Source organism: Hippocampus guttulatus, chromosome 3 (assembly GCF_054856545.1).
Source record: "Hippocampus guttulatus isolate MCC_2025c chromosome 3, RoL_Hgut_1.0, whole genome shotgun sequence".
Lineage (NCBI taxonomy): Eukaryota > Metazoa > Chordata > Actinopteri > Syngnathiformes > Syngnathidae > Hippocampus > Hippocampus guttulatus.
In genome coordinates, this window is record NC_141263.1 from 5,470,792 (window position 1) to 5,486,588 (window position 15,797).

Below are 15,797 nucleotides of genomic sequence, written 5' to 3' on the forward strand. Positions count from 1 at the left end.
TCATCCATCTACGGGGAAAAGTTATTCAAGTTAATGAGATAACTAAAACAAAAATTGACTACCTGATTTTGTTAACAATGTCCAGTAAAAATTAAAATGCTTAAAAAAAACTAAATGAAACTGCATCTTGCATGTATAAAACTAACTATATACGACTATAATTATAGCGAAAATGTCGTTTGTTTTCATGTTTGTCAATTATTTTCATAATATAAGTGTCCGGAACAGAATCGGCTCCCACAAAGGATAAGACCCGTTAATAAAGATGTTTATTTAAGAGAAAATCGTAAGACCGACAAAGTACAACAAATGACGATGGTGACGAAGAAACAGGACAATAAAAACTCTCACAAAAATACAAACCGAGAAATATCAACCAGAAATACATGAAAAACGAGGCAAGAAGCTATGAGGCAAAAAGTCAAGAACGTCTAGAATCAACAGGCACTTGGAGAAAAAAATCGTGAGCAAGACTGAATAATCCGACAGCCAGTTGTCAGCGTGGCTCAGCTTTTAAAGGTAGCAGGATAACAATGATAATAAGAGGCAGGTGCCACTCTGGAGGGAACGCCCTCCGGTCCCGTCGGAGACTGAAAAAACAAACAGGACAATATCATGACAGTGGCATGCTGCACCTCTGCAGAGGAGTTAATACTCTCTGCAGGAAGTCTGGCAATGAGAGTGCCACTGCCACCTACTGTAGTGGATGTGCAATTACACTTTATTCTAGTATGACAGGAAAGAAAAGTGTTACCTGCAGTCATACCTCCCTCCACACGCCAGGCCCTATGGGAACCTGCCCCCCTATTTGAGAAGCACTGGTCTAAAGCGACATGAAAATACATTACAATATCTCATGAGATTGCAAAACAAACCTCTGCTCTTGAGATACGTGTGCATTTTCACATGACGTTGTTTCCTGTCCTTGTAAGTCATTTCTTACTTATCTTGCCATCCTTTTATTTGATAATGATCCAGCCCAGTGTGTTTTGCTTTCTTCATCTCTTGATGATCAGTTCAACAGCAGTTTACTCTGACATTCTCCAACCCACTTAAAATCACTGAGCCAATGACTGAACATCTCCTCTACCAGGCTCCAACCCCTGTGAGCTCAACTGCCTGGCCTTGGGTCATAACTTCTACTACAACTTTGGACGTGTGCTTGACGGCACAGCCTGTGACAAAGTACCTGGTGCTGTGTGTGTCAACGGACGCTGTTTGGTGAGAGTCAACTCAGATTTTCTCTCCTTTGTAGTCTGTTTACCAAGAACAACTGCTTCAACTTTATAAAACACTTAGAGCAGCTAAAACTATGTGAATTGTAGTACAGTGTGTGTGTGTGTGTGTGTGTGTGTGTGTGTGTGTGTGTGTGTGTGTGTGTGTGTGTGTGTGTGTGTGTGTGTGTGTATATATATATCCATCCATCCATTTTCCGAACCGCTTGATCCTCATTAGGGTCGCGGGGGGTGCTGGAGCCTATCCCAGCTGTCTTCGGGCAGTAGGCGGGGGACACCCTGAATCGGTTGCCAGCCAATCGCAGGGCACACAGAGACGAACAACCATCCACGCCCACATTCACACCTAGGGACAATTTAGAGCGTTCAATCAGCCTGCCATGCATGTTTTTGGAATGTGGGAGGAAACCGGAGCACCCGGAGAAAACCCACGCAGGCCCGGGGAGAACATGCAAACTCCACACAGGGAGGCCGGAGCTGGAATTGAACCCGGCACCTCTGCACTGTGAAGTCGACGTGCTAACCACTGGACTACCGGGCCGCCTTCCTCACTAGGGTCGCCGGGGGTGCTGGAGCCTATCCCAGCTGTCTTCGGGCAGTAGGCGGGGGACACCCTGAATCGGTTATATATCTCTCTCTCTCTCTCTCTCTCTATATATATATATATATATATATATATATAGAGAGAGAGAGAGAGAGAGAGAGAGAGAGAGAGAGAGAGAGAGAGAGAGAGAGAGAGACAGAGAGAGAGAGAGAGAGAGAGAGAGAGGTGGCCCCGTGGTCAAGAGGTTCGTGCGTCGACCTCACAGTGCAGAGGTAGCGGGTTCGATTTCAGCTCCGGCCTTCTTGGGTGGAGTTTGCATGTTCTCCCCGGGCCTGTGTGGGTTTTCTCCGGGTACTCTGGTTTCCTCCCGCATTCCAAAAACATGCATGGCAGGCTGATTGAACACTCCAAATTGTCCCTAGGTGTCCCGGATGGTTGTTCGTCTCTGTGTGCCCTGCGATTGGCTGGCAACCGGTTTAGGGTGTCTCCCGCCTACTGCCCAAAGACAGCTGGGAATTTTGTTCCAATAAATTTGATGAGTATGTTGAAAAGTACACACAGTACTGTACAGGTATATGACACCCGATGCAGTAAAGTTCAACACACCCAATGTAGTAATGGTTGGGAACTCGGTTTGATTTTTATGCCTGAAAAGTCCCAAAAACTGAGCAGCCAAAAAGTCTAAGATAGTAGAGCAGAAGCTCAAAGTAATATTGAGATCCATTTGATTAATACGGATGCTATTTCTTGATTTGGTTATTTTGCTGGGCCATGTTCACACCCCCAGTGGGGGCTTGTGTTGTGTGCACTGTACCTTCACACCAGGGATTCATTTCCTGTAATGCCCATGTATGCTTGCCGTGTTTTTAAAATACTTTGGGAGGCTAATTATAGGTCTCCTGGAAGATTGCCCTGCATCACTGGAATCGAAGGCTGAAGTAAAAACAAAAACACTCACTGTAATCTATGCAGCAGCAACTATTATCACCCTGTGTTTTGGAATTCCTCGAGACCAACCATCTTCCCTCATTGAGCCCCTTGCTGCAAATAAATGTTTCAAAGACACAAAAATGACAGGGAGAAGAAACAGAAGGTGTGTGCGTGCGTGCGTGCGTGGGTCATCTTAAGTCGAAATGCAGTCGTGGAGAACGATACAACATAAACAAAAAAGGCTGCCTCTCGCCAGATCATGTGCAATCAAAAAGCACTTAGGACAGACATCCCATCGGATCCTCATCCCTGTTGTATGGTAAACATTTCACAAAGCATGTTTCTACGCTTCATATAGAAGCCTGGCTGTGATTCCATCTTGGGTTCAAAGGAGCAAGAGGATGCCTGCATGGTCTGTGGAGGGAAAAACACCACCTGCCTTCACCACAGGAGTGTTTACCAGAGCAATGGCCTGGAGGCAGGTAAGACACACACACACACACACACACACACACACGCGGGTGTGCAAAAATCAACATGAGGAATCACTTTCAGACCTACTTGATGTCAGGATAATACCGGGCTCTTGGCTTGATTTCTCATCACTGATGTTTAGTCATGAGGCTTTTGTGAAACTCTTATGCTAACCAAAAGCTGTTGGCTAACCTCCAAATCAAAATTAAACTAACAACCGGTAGTTCAAAATTGCAGTGGTTAAGGTCTCTGAAAGAAGAGGTTTGTGCAGAATCCCAAGTCAAGGCATCCAATCGACCTTATTATAGGCTTATTATCACCAAAACATGTACCTGTGATGGTACATCCTGTAATACTCTCGGTATGAGGACACACAAAAGTCCATATGAATTTAGCATCTTCTTTCCTGTATGTTCAACACTATAATCAAGCACAAAGTTAATGCATTGGGGCGACAACAATTTGGAATTTGAAACTGGTTTACAAACTAGATAACAATGTATGAATAATTGGTGCATGCAGGGTCAGACCGGAACCCTCATTCAATTTTTATTGTTTAGACAATTTTTGGTTTTCACATTATTAACTGTCATGCAACTGTAAACTGATGTTAACCATAGCCATCCATCCATCCATCCATCCATCATCTACCGCTTATCCGGGGCCGGGTCGCGGGGGCAACAGCTTTAGCAGGGAAGCCCAGACTTCCCTCTCCCCAGCTACTTCTTCCAGCTCTCCCCGGGGGATCCCGAGACGTTCCCAGGCCAGCTGGGTGGCATAGTCTCTCCAGCGTGTCCTGGGTCTTCCTCGGGGTCTCCTCCCGGTGGGACATGCCCGGAACACCTCACCAGGGAGGCGCTCAGGGGGCATCCGAATCAGATGCCCAAGCCACCTCATCTGGCTCCTCTCGATGTGGAGGAGAAGCGGCTCGACTCTGAGCCCCTCCCGGATGACCGAGCTTCTCACCTTATCTCTAAGGGAGAGCCCGGACACCCTGCGGAGAAAACTCATTTCGGCCGCTTGTAACCGGGATCTCGTTCTTTCGGTCACGACCCATAGCTCGTGACCATAGATGAGGGTTGGAACGTAGATCGACCGGTAAATTGAGAGCTTCGCCCTTTGGCTCAGCTCCTTCTTCACCACGACAGACTGATACAACGTCCGCAGTTAACCATAGCCATTTTTTTTATTTTATTTTTTTAAATAAAAATACAAAATGGTTAACCATAGTCATTTTTTAAAATTTAAAAACAATCCAACACTTGGTGCCTTAATTTTAATGACGAATAAAAATGCAGTTCTTACTAGAATGCATGTAAGCGTAAAAAGAAGTTGACCACTCTACAAACACTCTCTGCATCCTAACTTTATCTAATTAACTGACACAGAGCCGTACACTTCTGAACATCACTGAAAAACAGTGACATTCAGAATAAACCTCACGATGATGAAATGATCATAAAATAACGATTGTTATTAAAAAAATAAACATCTTTGCTGGCTCTGTTAGAAGGCAGCAATCACTTTCAGATATTCATTCAAATAATTGTTTCTAGACCCAAAACACAGGTTGGAATCATATATGTTTGGGTGACTTCGTTCCTGGGAGGTTTGCTCCTTATACTGCAGCTTTGCTTGCAAACGGAGAGCGAATTGACGGAGGGTGGTGACACAAATGCTCCCGCAAGGTCAGATGCTTTAGAGTTCATTGGGGCCTGTCTGGAAGTCTGACGTTGGAAACTTGTGCATAGTTTCCCCCCTGAAATTCGTAAGCAAGAGAGAAACCGACAGCAAAATACTGTTACCGTGTGTCACGAATGGCAACAGCTTTTCACTCTGGAACAGCGGGGGAGCCATTGAGATTTCTCAGCTGTTTGTTTTTGTTGTTGGGTTGTTGTTGTTTTTTTTGTCACTCAGGAGTAAAATATTACCATCGAACGATTGGTTGTGATTTCAACTCATTCCTAAAGTGCAGGTGGAGGGGCTTATAAAGCAGTCCCATGAAACGTTACTCGTTGTTTTTCTTGCTATTGTCATCAAATCTAATTGAACGTGTCAATGATGACATTGTAGCAAAAGCGCAAAGATGAAATGTCATGGATCCTGTAAAAAGGAGACTATCATTTTCCGATCCGCTCTATCCTCACAAGGGTGAAATTTTATTTACTTTTTTCTGTTTTTAATAAATGTGTCGTTGTTTTTTTTATATCCTGACTATGTAAAAAGGGTTCGGTGAATGTGCATATTAACTGGTTGGGTTCGGTACCTCTAAGAAGGTTAAGAACCACTGCTCTAGGTCAATAAAATGGAAACAAAAAATAATTCAGTTCAATTGTATATACTGAGAGCAATGTGACCGCATGAATAGATTCAAGTTTCTAATGGAGTGTGCTCTTCTGTCGGCTCGGAGGTCCCTTTGGATACAACGAAGTAACCAAGATACCAGCTGGAGCCACTCACATCCGAGTCACGGATAACAGCAGGAATTATCTTGGTAAGCTCACGGACAAACACGCGGGCCACCTGCTCTGATGTTTGTATCTATTTCCCGTTACTGCTTTGACACCAGCTCCATGGCTACACTCGTAAATCCGACATGTCAAATAATTTCCTGGCCTTGCTATTACTTCCTCATCCCCCAGTGACGCTCGGGGCTCAGCCAGCCCTGCCTGCTCACTGGATGTGTGGTGGCAACAGAACAGCTACGACTTCTATTCTCATCTTGTTTATGAGACCAGAATAAAAGCGGCCTAGTAATGGCACACACTGTGGTTTGAGATGGCCACATATGAAAGCTTTATCTGGCCACCGGGCCAACGCAGGTGAATGTGCTCGTTTCCACTAGATGTCATGGAAAATCTCCTTCAGTCGAGACAGCCTGACCTTATTTGGGCATCTGGCTTATTTCTTTCTTCAATGCACCCCTAAATCCACCCACTTCCCGACTTCATTGGGATCCACTGATATAGAAAGCTTTGACTCCATAATTGCCCTCTTCCCTCTTAAAGCTCTCCAGAATGGTCGCTCCCAGTTTGTCATCAACGGTAACTGGAAGATCAGTGTCCCGGGCGAGTACAATATAGCCGGAACCAAACTTCTATACCGGCGCTCAGCTGACACCTGGGAGAGCTTTGAGGTCCCGGGGCCAACACGGGAAGACTTGCGTCTAATGGTGAGATACCCAAAAGCGTTTGGACATCTGCACCTTATAATCACACAACATGTCAAGGCGGTAAACGCAAAACCTTGACTTATCTCGTCTTTATGTTTCCATGTGGTCATCGTGTGTGCAGGTTCTTGCCACAGACAGAAACCCAGGCATTGAGTATGAGTACTGGTTACCACCAGACCAGTACGACCTCCACCATGGGAGGAGGAGTCCACTGCGTCAGGCTCACCACAGTGCCAACTACCTCCCGTGGACGGTACCCACCATTAAAACCACTACCACCACAACCACCACCACTACCCGGCCTCCCCCAGTGAGCACCCGTCCCCACCGGCGTAAGCCTCGTTTATTCTCTATTCATCACTGACTACATTCCAACGTTTTGGTTTCGCAACCAACAGAGTTAATCTGCATCACATTCTCAAAATAGTAGTTTGTCATCACATTGACACATTGTCACTGTACCATCTCTGCGCTTGTGAGAAGATATGCAGTGCTACAACTGAGCTGGGAGCAGTAGGGCCTCATTGGGAAGGACTTGGGGACAGGAGGGTTGGCGTTTGAGGCCCCTCAGAACAAAAAAACAAAAAAAAAGACTCGTTGTTGGAGTGACTAATCTGTATGTTTAGGTTTTTGTTTTGACTGGGTCCAATTGCAATATACGCTGTTCAGGCCGCCACTCTCACGGGATTTGAACAGCACCAGACTCAACCTCGGGGGCAAACACCATCACTCGGACATCGCTCCTCGCATACCAACATACCGTATTTTCCACACTAAAAGGCGCACTGGATTGTGAGGCGCACCTTCAATGAGTGGCCTATTTTATAATTTTTTTCATACATTGGGCGCACCGCGTTATAAGATGCAATCTACAATGCATCCACCAGATGGAGCTACGCTCAAGGAAACACCAACAGAACGGTCAGATGTCAGTAAAGCCTGTTTAACAAAGTAGCGACACAGTTCACTTAACCAACAGCAAGTTATAACATTGACTCATTAACATTGAACTCTCTTGCCTCTGCTCGATTTCCGTGTTCAACTGCGGAACGGATTGCCTTAAGTTTTAAACTCTGCGTTGTCAGCATGTCTCGAGCAAGGAACTATTTCGGGGTCGAAATATTACCGTAATGCCCATACAGAAGGCGCATCGGATTTTAAGGGACGATGTGAGCTTTTAAGAAAATGCAAGGCTTTTAGGTGCGCCTTCTATGTGGAAAATACAGCAATAATATTAACAATAACAATGAGGCTTTCCACCTAACTTTGGCCAAGTTCAGATATAAATTACATTTCATGATATGACGTTCCCCGGCATTACATGAGCTGTTATTTTTTATTTTCAAGCTACTAAACAAAGGGTCTGATTGGAATCCCATGCCTTCAGCGTCGTAAAGGTCACAGGTCACCGATCTGCCTGGCTACCCTGTGACTCGTGAGGGTCACAAGAGTCAAGAGCTTCTTGTACTTCACAGAGAAGCAAATGAGTCATTTGACTGCTTCTGCTATCACTCTGATATCTGTGGTGGTGTTTTAAAATCTTTGGTGACATATCCAATGTGTATGAAACATTGTAATATATGCAGACCAGTGATTATACAAAGTATATACTCTATGTATACAATGCATAGTATGTACGTAATATCATTGCAGAGTGTTCAGAGGTTTATGCGCACACAGTGGAGAGTTGTGATATAAATGAATAATGAATGGGGTGAAAGACGACCTCAAAATAATTATTAGTATTCAACTTCAGTGAGGTGTTCAAGTGTACTCCAAGTTCGGCTCCACCGTCCTAATGTCCTCCTTCATGAGTGGTGTTCCTGAATGTCCTCAAAGAGCACTTTTGTTTTGCTAGTGTTGCAGAATAGATGCACTACAAATGAAACGCACGTTTATTAATTGCACCTTCAGCATCATGGACAACAGTCTGGCCACACATTCGTGACAATGAGAACATGTGGGTGGCCGATGATGAGTGCGAATGCTGAGGGCCAGGAGCAAAAACATTCGACTACAAAATCCAAATCAGGCTCTTTGCTCTTTGCTACTGCGAAAGAATGCATCTGTTGTCTGTTTCCCAAGAAGGCTGCTGTACACGTGTGCAGGGTTCCTTGTATTAATATTGAACCCCATGTTTTCTTTGATTGCAGTGGTAAATGCTTCTTTGAGCATCTGGGTCGCACAAAGAGCAGACAAAAAAAAAAACAGCACAGCAAAGAATGTGCAGGATGGACTATTAGTATCTGCAGTTAAATATGAGCATAAATGTGGGGGTAGGACAAAGTAAAGCGCATTTGTCCTGCTCCATTATCCACGCAGTTCCACTGGATCGAATAGAGAAGGTCCTTATTAACATGGGATCCACTCCATGATTTCCCTGCTAGCTTGTCAGTTATTCTGAAATCCAGTGTGAAGCTCCTGGCTGTTGACATGAAGATGAAATTCGTTAGAGAGTGAACCCGGCGCTCATTCATAGGAAGACACCCACAAAATATTCTAGCGGAAGCGCCTTTCGTTTAACCAGGGATGCCCATTACGTCGATCGCGATCGACAGGTAGCTCGCGGACTGATCCCAAGTCGATCGCGAGGGATGGAGAGGGGAAAAAAAACTGAACGAACATTTGTGTATCTCTGTGCATGTTTGTAATACTGTATACTTTTTGTGTTCATGCACACTGAATCCTAATCATCCTATCAGTCTCACTTTCACAAAAAGTGTTGAAAAAACTAAATAAAACAAAGCAGGTCACGGTGAACGTACGTGAACTGCGTCACCGGAAGTTAGCGCTCAGCAGTCTGCTCTAGCAGCTTGCGATCAGAGCTGTTACCTTGTCGCCTTTATTAGTATTATTATTATTGTTATTATTGTTATCAGGCAAAGTGCATTTCGTGTACAATTCACTGATGGCACTCGCGAAGAATGGGAATCTGGAGGGCCGAAAGAAGCATTTTAAAACTGTACGCGTGAGCTACGATAGTTAACAGGCGGCAAAAGTGAGTCGCATGCCTCTGCATCAGGCTGTTGCTCATCATGGCATGCGTGTGTATGGGCGTAACGATCGTGGGAGGTTGATTGACATCCTGTGCATCCCCTGGAGGCTAATATATATACATAGATTTTTTTTATAAACCATTATATATTATTAATATTATCATCCATCCATGCATCCATTTTCTAATCTGTTTATCCTCACAAGGGTTGTGGGCGTACCGGAGCCTATCCCAGCTGTCTTCGTGTGGGGGACACCCTGAACTGGTTGCCAGCCATTCGCAGGGCACACAGAGATGAACAACCATTCGCGTTTGCACTCACACCTTGGGACAATTTAGACTCTAACTTGTTAATGGAACATTCTAAATTTTAGAGTGTTTCATTAACATTCGGTACATGTTTTTGGAATGCGGGAAGAAACCGGAGTACCCAGAGAAAACCCAGGCATGGGGAGAACATGCAAACTCCACACCTTGAATTGAACCCTGCACCTTTGTACTGTGAGGCGGACGTGATAACCAGTCGGTCACCATGCCACTCAATATAAGATAAGAAAACCTTTATTAGTCTCGCAGTGGAGAAATTCCCAATTCACAGCAGCAAAGTTATGAAAGGAAGAAGTAGAACAACAAAATATAGGAGCTGCTGGAAAGGCAGCCACTCTCGCGGCGCCATTTTGAAGTCAAAATAACAAAAATAACACAACACAACACATAGGACACAGACAGTCGCGCAATCTTCACCACTTTTCTGCATACACTTTGTTCTCTGAAGCAGTTCTAGATGAAAGAGGAGAGGATCAAAGTGTCCTTTCACCAGTGGATCAGAGACGTCATGCTGAAAATGTGCACACGTCTGCTACAAGCTAAGTTTTGAAAGCAAACACGAAGCTGTAGCGTCCATTGACGAAAAGAGATTAGTTCACTTCTCCTGTCCCACATATTATTGGTGATATTAGTATTCACATTTCTTATTTAGTGACATAGCTATTTGGATTCTCAAAAGATAAACCCAGGGCTGGCTAAAATTTGAGTGCATATACAGTAGATGAATACAGTTTGAAGTTCCTAAAACCTCAAAATGGTCAATTGAGGACTCACCGGAATTGAAAGAGTCTGCGCTCAAGCGTTTCATGATGCTGCGTGATCTTGTCTTGTTTCTCTCACAGGTGATCTAATAAAAGTGTTAACCACTGTGTGTACAGCACAGTGTACCGATACAAATTAGAATGGCTCATGGGGGAATTCAATAAATCTTAACGAGAAGTGTGAGTGACATTTGTACCAATTGGCTTGGACAACTGTGTTTCTTTTTGTGCCAAGCAGTTGTAAGGCCGCTGAAGCCACCACGGCACCCTTCCCGCCGTCCCATTTTGCCTCGCCTGGAACGAGAGGAGAACCACAGAAACCTGCTGCCTCAACCCTCGCCTGGAAGTAAGTCCATTGTGTCAACATCTGAACCAATTTCACCCCACACTTTGCCAACTCACGCCGAGCGAGTTCTTGAAAATGAAAACAAGGGCTTTCATGTCAAACGTCACAACAAACTTTCATACACCATCGGAACAAAAGTGTTTGGACTTCTTACCATGACACTTCCAGGAAACTGTGGAGTAGGTCAATGGGAATTTTAGTCCATTTAAGTGGACATCACTGACAGCGTCTGGCTTTTGATTTCTTTTGTAGTTCATCTAAAAAGATCTTTGATTGGTTGGTGGTCAAGCTAGCAAGTTCTTCAGCACCAAGGTCATCCAACCATGTCTGTCTGGACCTTTGCTCTGATGGATTCATTACTTAGTTAATTTTGTTTATATTGTAAGGGGCATCATTAGTCCCCTGCTCTAGCCTTATTTCTAGTAGCGATGTAGTTTCTTTTCTCAACACTTTGTCCTACACTGAAAAAAAAAAGGGTTGTTGCAGTTACCCAATGTTATTTCGTCAAGCGGTGGCACAAAATAAAATCATCTGGATACCGACACATTTCCTAAAAAAATGTATCTGGTCACTTCAACTCACCATTTTTTTTCAGCGTAAGAGGTCTTGTGTTAATACTTGACATGTGAGTTCATTTCTGTTCCTTTTAACCTGCAGGGTATTGTGGGAAATGCCGCAGGGTTAAGGGTCGAAGAGAGCGCCAGAGGCAGTATTGCCAGAAGGATTTTAGTAAGTCCTAGTCTTTTAATCATCTTTAATTTTTAATTTAAATTTTTTTTGGTCAATTTGAAATATTAAAAAAGTACTTTTTCCAAACAATCAGTTTTTCGGGCCAGAGTCTTGGGGAAGCTGTACAGAGGAGAGGAGACACGTTACGACGTCCAGATCCTCCATACGTACCGGAACAGCTTCCGCCTGGAGCACCGTGAGTTCCTTTGGGTTCCGAATGTGTGTGACTGCCCCAACCTGGAGCAGGGCAAGCAGTATATACTAATGGTGCGCCGACACATTAACTATGAGCATACGCTCAACCGCATCCTGCTGGAAGAGGATAGTTACGTGGTACCGTACAGACCCAGAGAGGACGAGCTGGTGCGGCAACTGGAGTGGCTGTGCAACAAAAGAGGACCTCAATATCCTGCAGCGTGAACATGGGATGCGGCTCAACTTTAGCTTCTCTTGGACGTTCAAAACAATCATCAATCCGAGGCCTGTTGAATACCAGCGCGTCGTCCCCGAAGAGAAATGACGAAATGACCAGATGAGACGCTCCATAACAGGAAACCAAAGAGACATGAGTTTATTTTAAAAAAGCCTGCGTGGTTTACTATTCTACAGAGCACTTTAGGTGGACATCTGCCGCCACCTGTAAACACATACCAAAGAGCATTGACTGAAATAGGCCCACGTCATTGCTGATTTTCTAATCTTTATTCACAATATTATTATTATTATTATTTGTTTTTTGTCAACTTTAAAGAAAAATCCACCAATCAATCAATAGCGGTATCCTTTCAATTGATTCAATTGGTTTTGAATGTCCCCAATGTCAGCCTTTAATAATCATGCCCAGCCTCGTAATATAAACAGTCTGCTATGGACGCTAATTGGCTGTAAGCGGTCACATGATTTTTCAGACGCCATCTTGAAGTTCTCGCTGTTGCTGCTGTCGAATTCAATTTGTTTTCGCGAATCTTTCATCATTTTCTTTTTTTTAACAAATACTGCAAAAAATGGGCACATGCTTGGCTGTAAGATATCACGCGCGAAATGGCAATGACTCGAAGCCCAGGACGATAAGAGATGGAAAGTACGAGTCAGTGCCTCACCAGCATGGTTGGAAACCTGACGACAACTCCTGCCTTTGTGTCTAAATTCATTCTCCTTTATTCTCACTGATGTCAGAAAGAAACACTGAGTAAAATTCACTAGACAAAGCGTTAATTTAGCTGCGACATATTTTGTTTAACTGTCACACCACACAACCCCCTTGTGCGATGCTTTGCCACAGTCCTCTTATGAGTCCTCTTATGTTTGTCCACTATCAAGCAAGCGACGATGATCAGCCTTTTCAAGGGTGTGTTGGAATTTTCATAGGCTCTCCAGCCCGTTTGAGTAGACCAGGGGTGCCGATTACGTAGATCTCGATCGACCGGTAGCGAGCGGTGTAGAGGATAAAAAAAACCAAACATTTGTGTGTCTCTGTGCATGTTTTTTGTTAATGTACACTGCACCCCAATCATCCTGTCAGTCTCACTTTCACAAAAAAGTATTTACAATAAATAAAGCAGGTAAATCTTTAACCTACGGTGGCGCGTGACCTGCGTCACCGGTAGTTGTTAGCGCTCAGCGGTCTGCAGTTGCAGCTTGTGATCAGAGCTGTTGCGCTCTATCATTTATCGTTATCATTATTCTCATTCAGTTTGTTTCATCTGCATTTCACCGATGACACTACCAAAGAATGGCAATCTAGAGCGCAAAGAGAAGCATTTTAAAACTGTACACCGTGAGCTATGATAGTTAACGTGCGTCACATGCATCCGTGTCAGGTCTCCCACTCAGGTAGCCAGGAAATCCTTTTTCACAAGCTCATCAACTCTTGTGTCTACTTCATTTTTCTGTTTCGGTCATCTTAGGGGCCGTTAGGCTGATGCTCATCATGGCGTGCGTGCGTATGCGCCCGTGCGCGGTAACGGGTCGATCGCAGGAGGTTGGTTGATCGAATAATAGATCCTCGGTCAAAAAAGTTTGAGCACCCCTGGAATAGACAAACCTCCTCAAAGGGGTCCTTAGAACAGTCCTTAGAATAGGTTTCTTCAAAATCATTTTGAGAAAGATTCAGACTCATGGTCTGAGTAGACAAGGTATTTTGGAAATTTACAGCCGGCACAGGCAACCTCCGCACAGCAGCCCATTTCTCAGATCAGCGTTTGAAAAGTGCAGTTCAAATTGGATTATTTGTCAAGTGGTTGTACCAGTAACTTACTTGTTTCTGGATCGCTCATCAGAATACTATCAAATAACTTTTGGTTCTGGGTCATCGTGAATTATGCCAAAAAAAATGTGTGTGGGCGTCGGTCTTCTGTCTGTATGGCCTTTTATGACTCTGAGCCTCAAGATCGCCTTCCAGTCGATATTTACAGCAATTTTCATGATGAAATTCTGATCATAGGATGTAGGAAAGAAACGCGTACCGGGTAAGGTGGCTCGCGTGTACTGTCGCATCGCATGCATCACGCAGGCTGGGCTGCAAGATGGCGCCTGGCGAGTGAGTCGACCAAACTCCGTTTTAATATTCCCTGTTGTCCTCCATAATGTCAGACTGATTATCTTTGTGTTGAAAAAGAAAAATCATGTTATATTCACCGTCCAAGTGCAGTGCAGCTCATACTCCATCCAGTAAAACATTGCCTTAATTCCTCGGTCTTGCATGTGACACTTATACGACAAAGGATATTGGTGCGTTTCAAGACTGCTCTTCTACTTATGTGACAACGATTTGAAAGTAGAACCCATTTGATGCAAGCGTCACTTGATAACCGAGATCAATTTGTTAAAGGCTGTACTGTATTTGGTTGTATGGCACTGATTCCCTTCATAAATCCAACATATGTATCTGTATTTTTCAACGTCATTATCGGATGTGTTCCAAATGACATATTGCTTCATAAACCTCATCTGGGTGCCAAAACGATACAAACTGTACAGTATTTGAATTAAAGTTCATTTCAAATAACTTCAAACTCCACTGACAAATAAGGTGAGATCGAACTGGCCTCCAAGGTCATCGGGATTGTGAGTTGAATCTCTCAGTATGCATTTATTCAGGCCACACTGTTTCAAACAACTTCCATGCGACCTGTTTCCATCCATCCATCCACTTCATCCTCACAAGAGTCGTGGGGCGTGCTGGAGCCTATCCCAGCCTCCTTCGAGCAGTAGGCGGGGGACACCCTGAACTGGTTGCCAGCCAATCGCAGGGCATACAGAGTCGAACAACCATCCGCGCTCACACTCACACCCAGGGACAATTTTGAGTGTTCAATCAGCCTGCCATGCATGTTTTTGGAATGTGAGAGAAAACCAAAGTACCCGGAGAAAAGCCACGCAGGCACGGGGAGAACATGCAAAGTCCACACAGGAAGGCCGGAGCCGGGATCGAACCCGCACCGCTGAATTGTGAGGTCGACGCGCTCACCACTGGACTATTGAGCCGCTCACGACCTGTTTCATTGAATGCTTTTATCGATTAAACTTTCTGCTCTCACATGCAGTTTGTAGGCTCCTACAAAAACAAAACACTGTAGTCCATCTTTTTAGCCCACCTAAACTGATGAAGTCCTCTGTAGACTTTTTTTTGATGACCACATCATTTTCCTGATTATTCCTTATCAAAAACTCTAAAGTACCATGAACTCTGTGCTATGCGATTGCTCTTCTCCAAGAAGCGGAGAAGTGAGTTCCCACATAGATCGTGAGGCTTTTGTAAGAAGATGGAGCAAAAATGCGGAACTGAAACGTCTCAGTGTTTCCCTCAAAGGAGGAGTGCAATTTAAAAACAACAACAGCATTTCTAAGCGAGGCTACGTTCAAATCTTGCTCGCAGTTTTAACACTGCAAGCTCCACCTCATGGAATAAAATGTAAACAATTGACTATAGACATGTCAATTTACACTAAGATGCAGAACTTTGGCTGCAATGTCCAATTTTCCCCATCGGTTAGCCAATGGCTTTCACTGCCCCCATTGACTGACAACAATTCCTGAGTTGAGGTTTGAAATGAAGTTAACCCTTTCTGGAACAGCGGTTACTGCAGTGGAGAGCTTATCAGGTTCAAGGTTATCAATATTGGTGCAGGGTTAATTTAGCTGATTATTTGAAAAGAATTAATTTTGTAAAGTCTTGGCGCTATGTCCTACTTCAAACCAACTAGGCGTGTAAAATTATTCCAAGCTGTAATGTAGGCTGAAGGTCTTAAGACTGTACTGCATTGAACCTTGGTTTTCTTTTTT

At 44.1% G+C, this 15,797-nt stretch overlaps 1 protein-coding gene across 2 annotated transcripts in view; it reads left to right on the plus strand.

Moving 5' to 3' along the window:
- Positions 1 to 14,405, plus strand: part of adamtsl5 (ADAMTS like 5) — a 40,349-nt gene extending 25,944 nt beyond the window's left edge. Inside the window, exons 6-13 of one of the 2 annotated variants that reach the window (XM_086107229.1) lie at positions 1,094 to 1,221; positions 3,068 to 3,191; positions 5,594 to 5,677; positions 6,192 to 6,355; positions 6,477 to 6,687; positions 10,677 to 10,784; positions 11,442 to 11,513; positions 11,608 to 14,405. In XM_086107229.1, coding sequence (XP_085963355.1) covers positions 1,094 to 1,221; positions 3,068 to 3,191; positions 5,594 to 5,677; positions 6,192 to 6,355; positions 6,477 to 6,687; positions 10,677 to 10,784; positions 11,442 to 11,513; positions 11,608 to 11,933 — 1,217 coding nt within the window. In that variant the 3' untranslated portion in view covers positions 11,934 to 14,405. The remainder of the gene's footprint in view (positions 1 to 1,093; positions 1,222 to 3,067; positions 3,192 to 5,593; positions 5,678 to 6,191; positions 6,356 to 6,476; positions 6,688 to 10,676; positions 10,785 to 11,441; positions 11,514 to 11,607) is intronic. The other variant, XM_086107230.1, reaches the window with a different exon arrangement.
- The last annotated feature ends 1,392 nt before the right edge of the window (positions 14,406 to 15,797 follow it).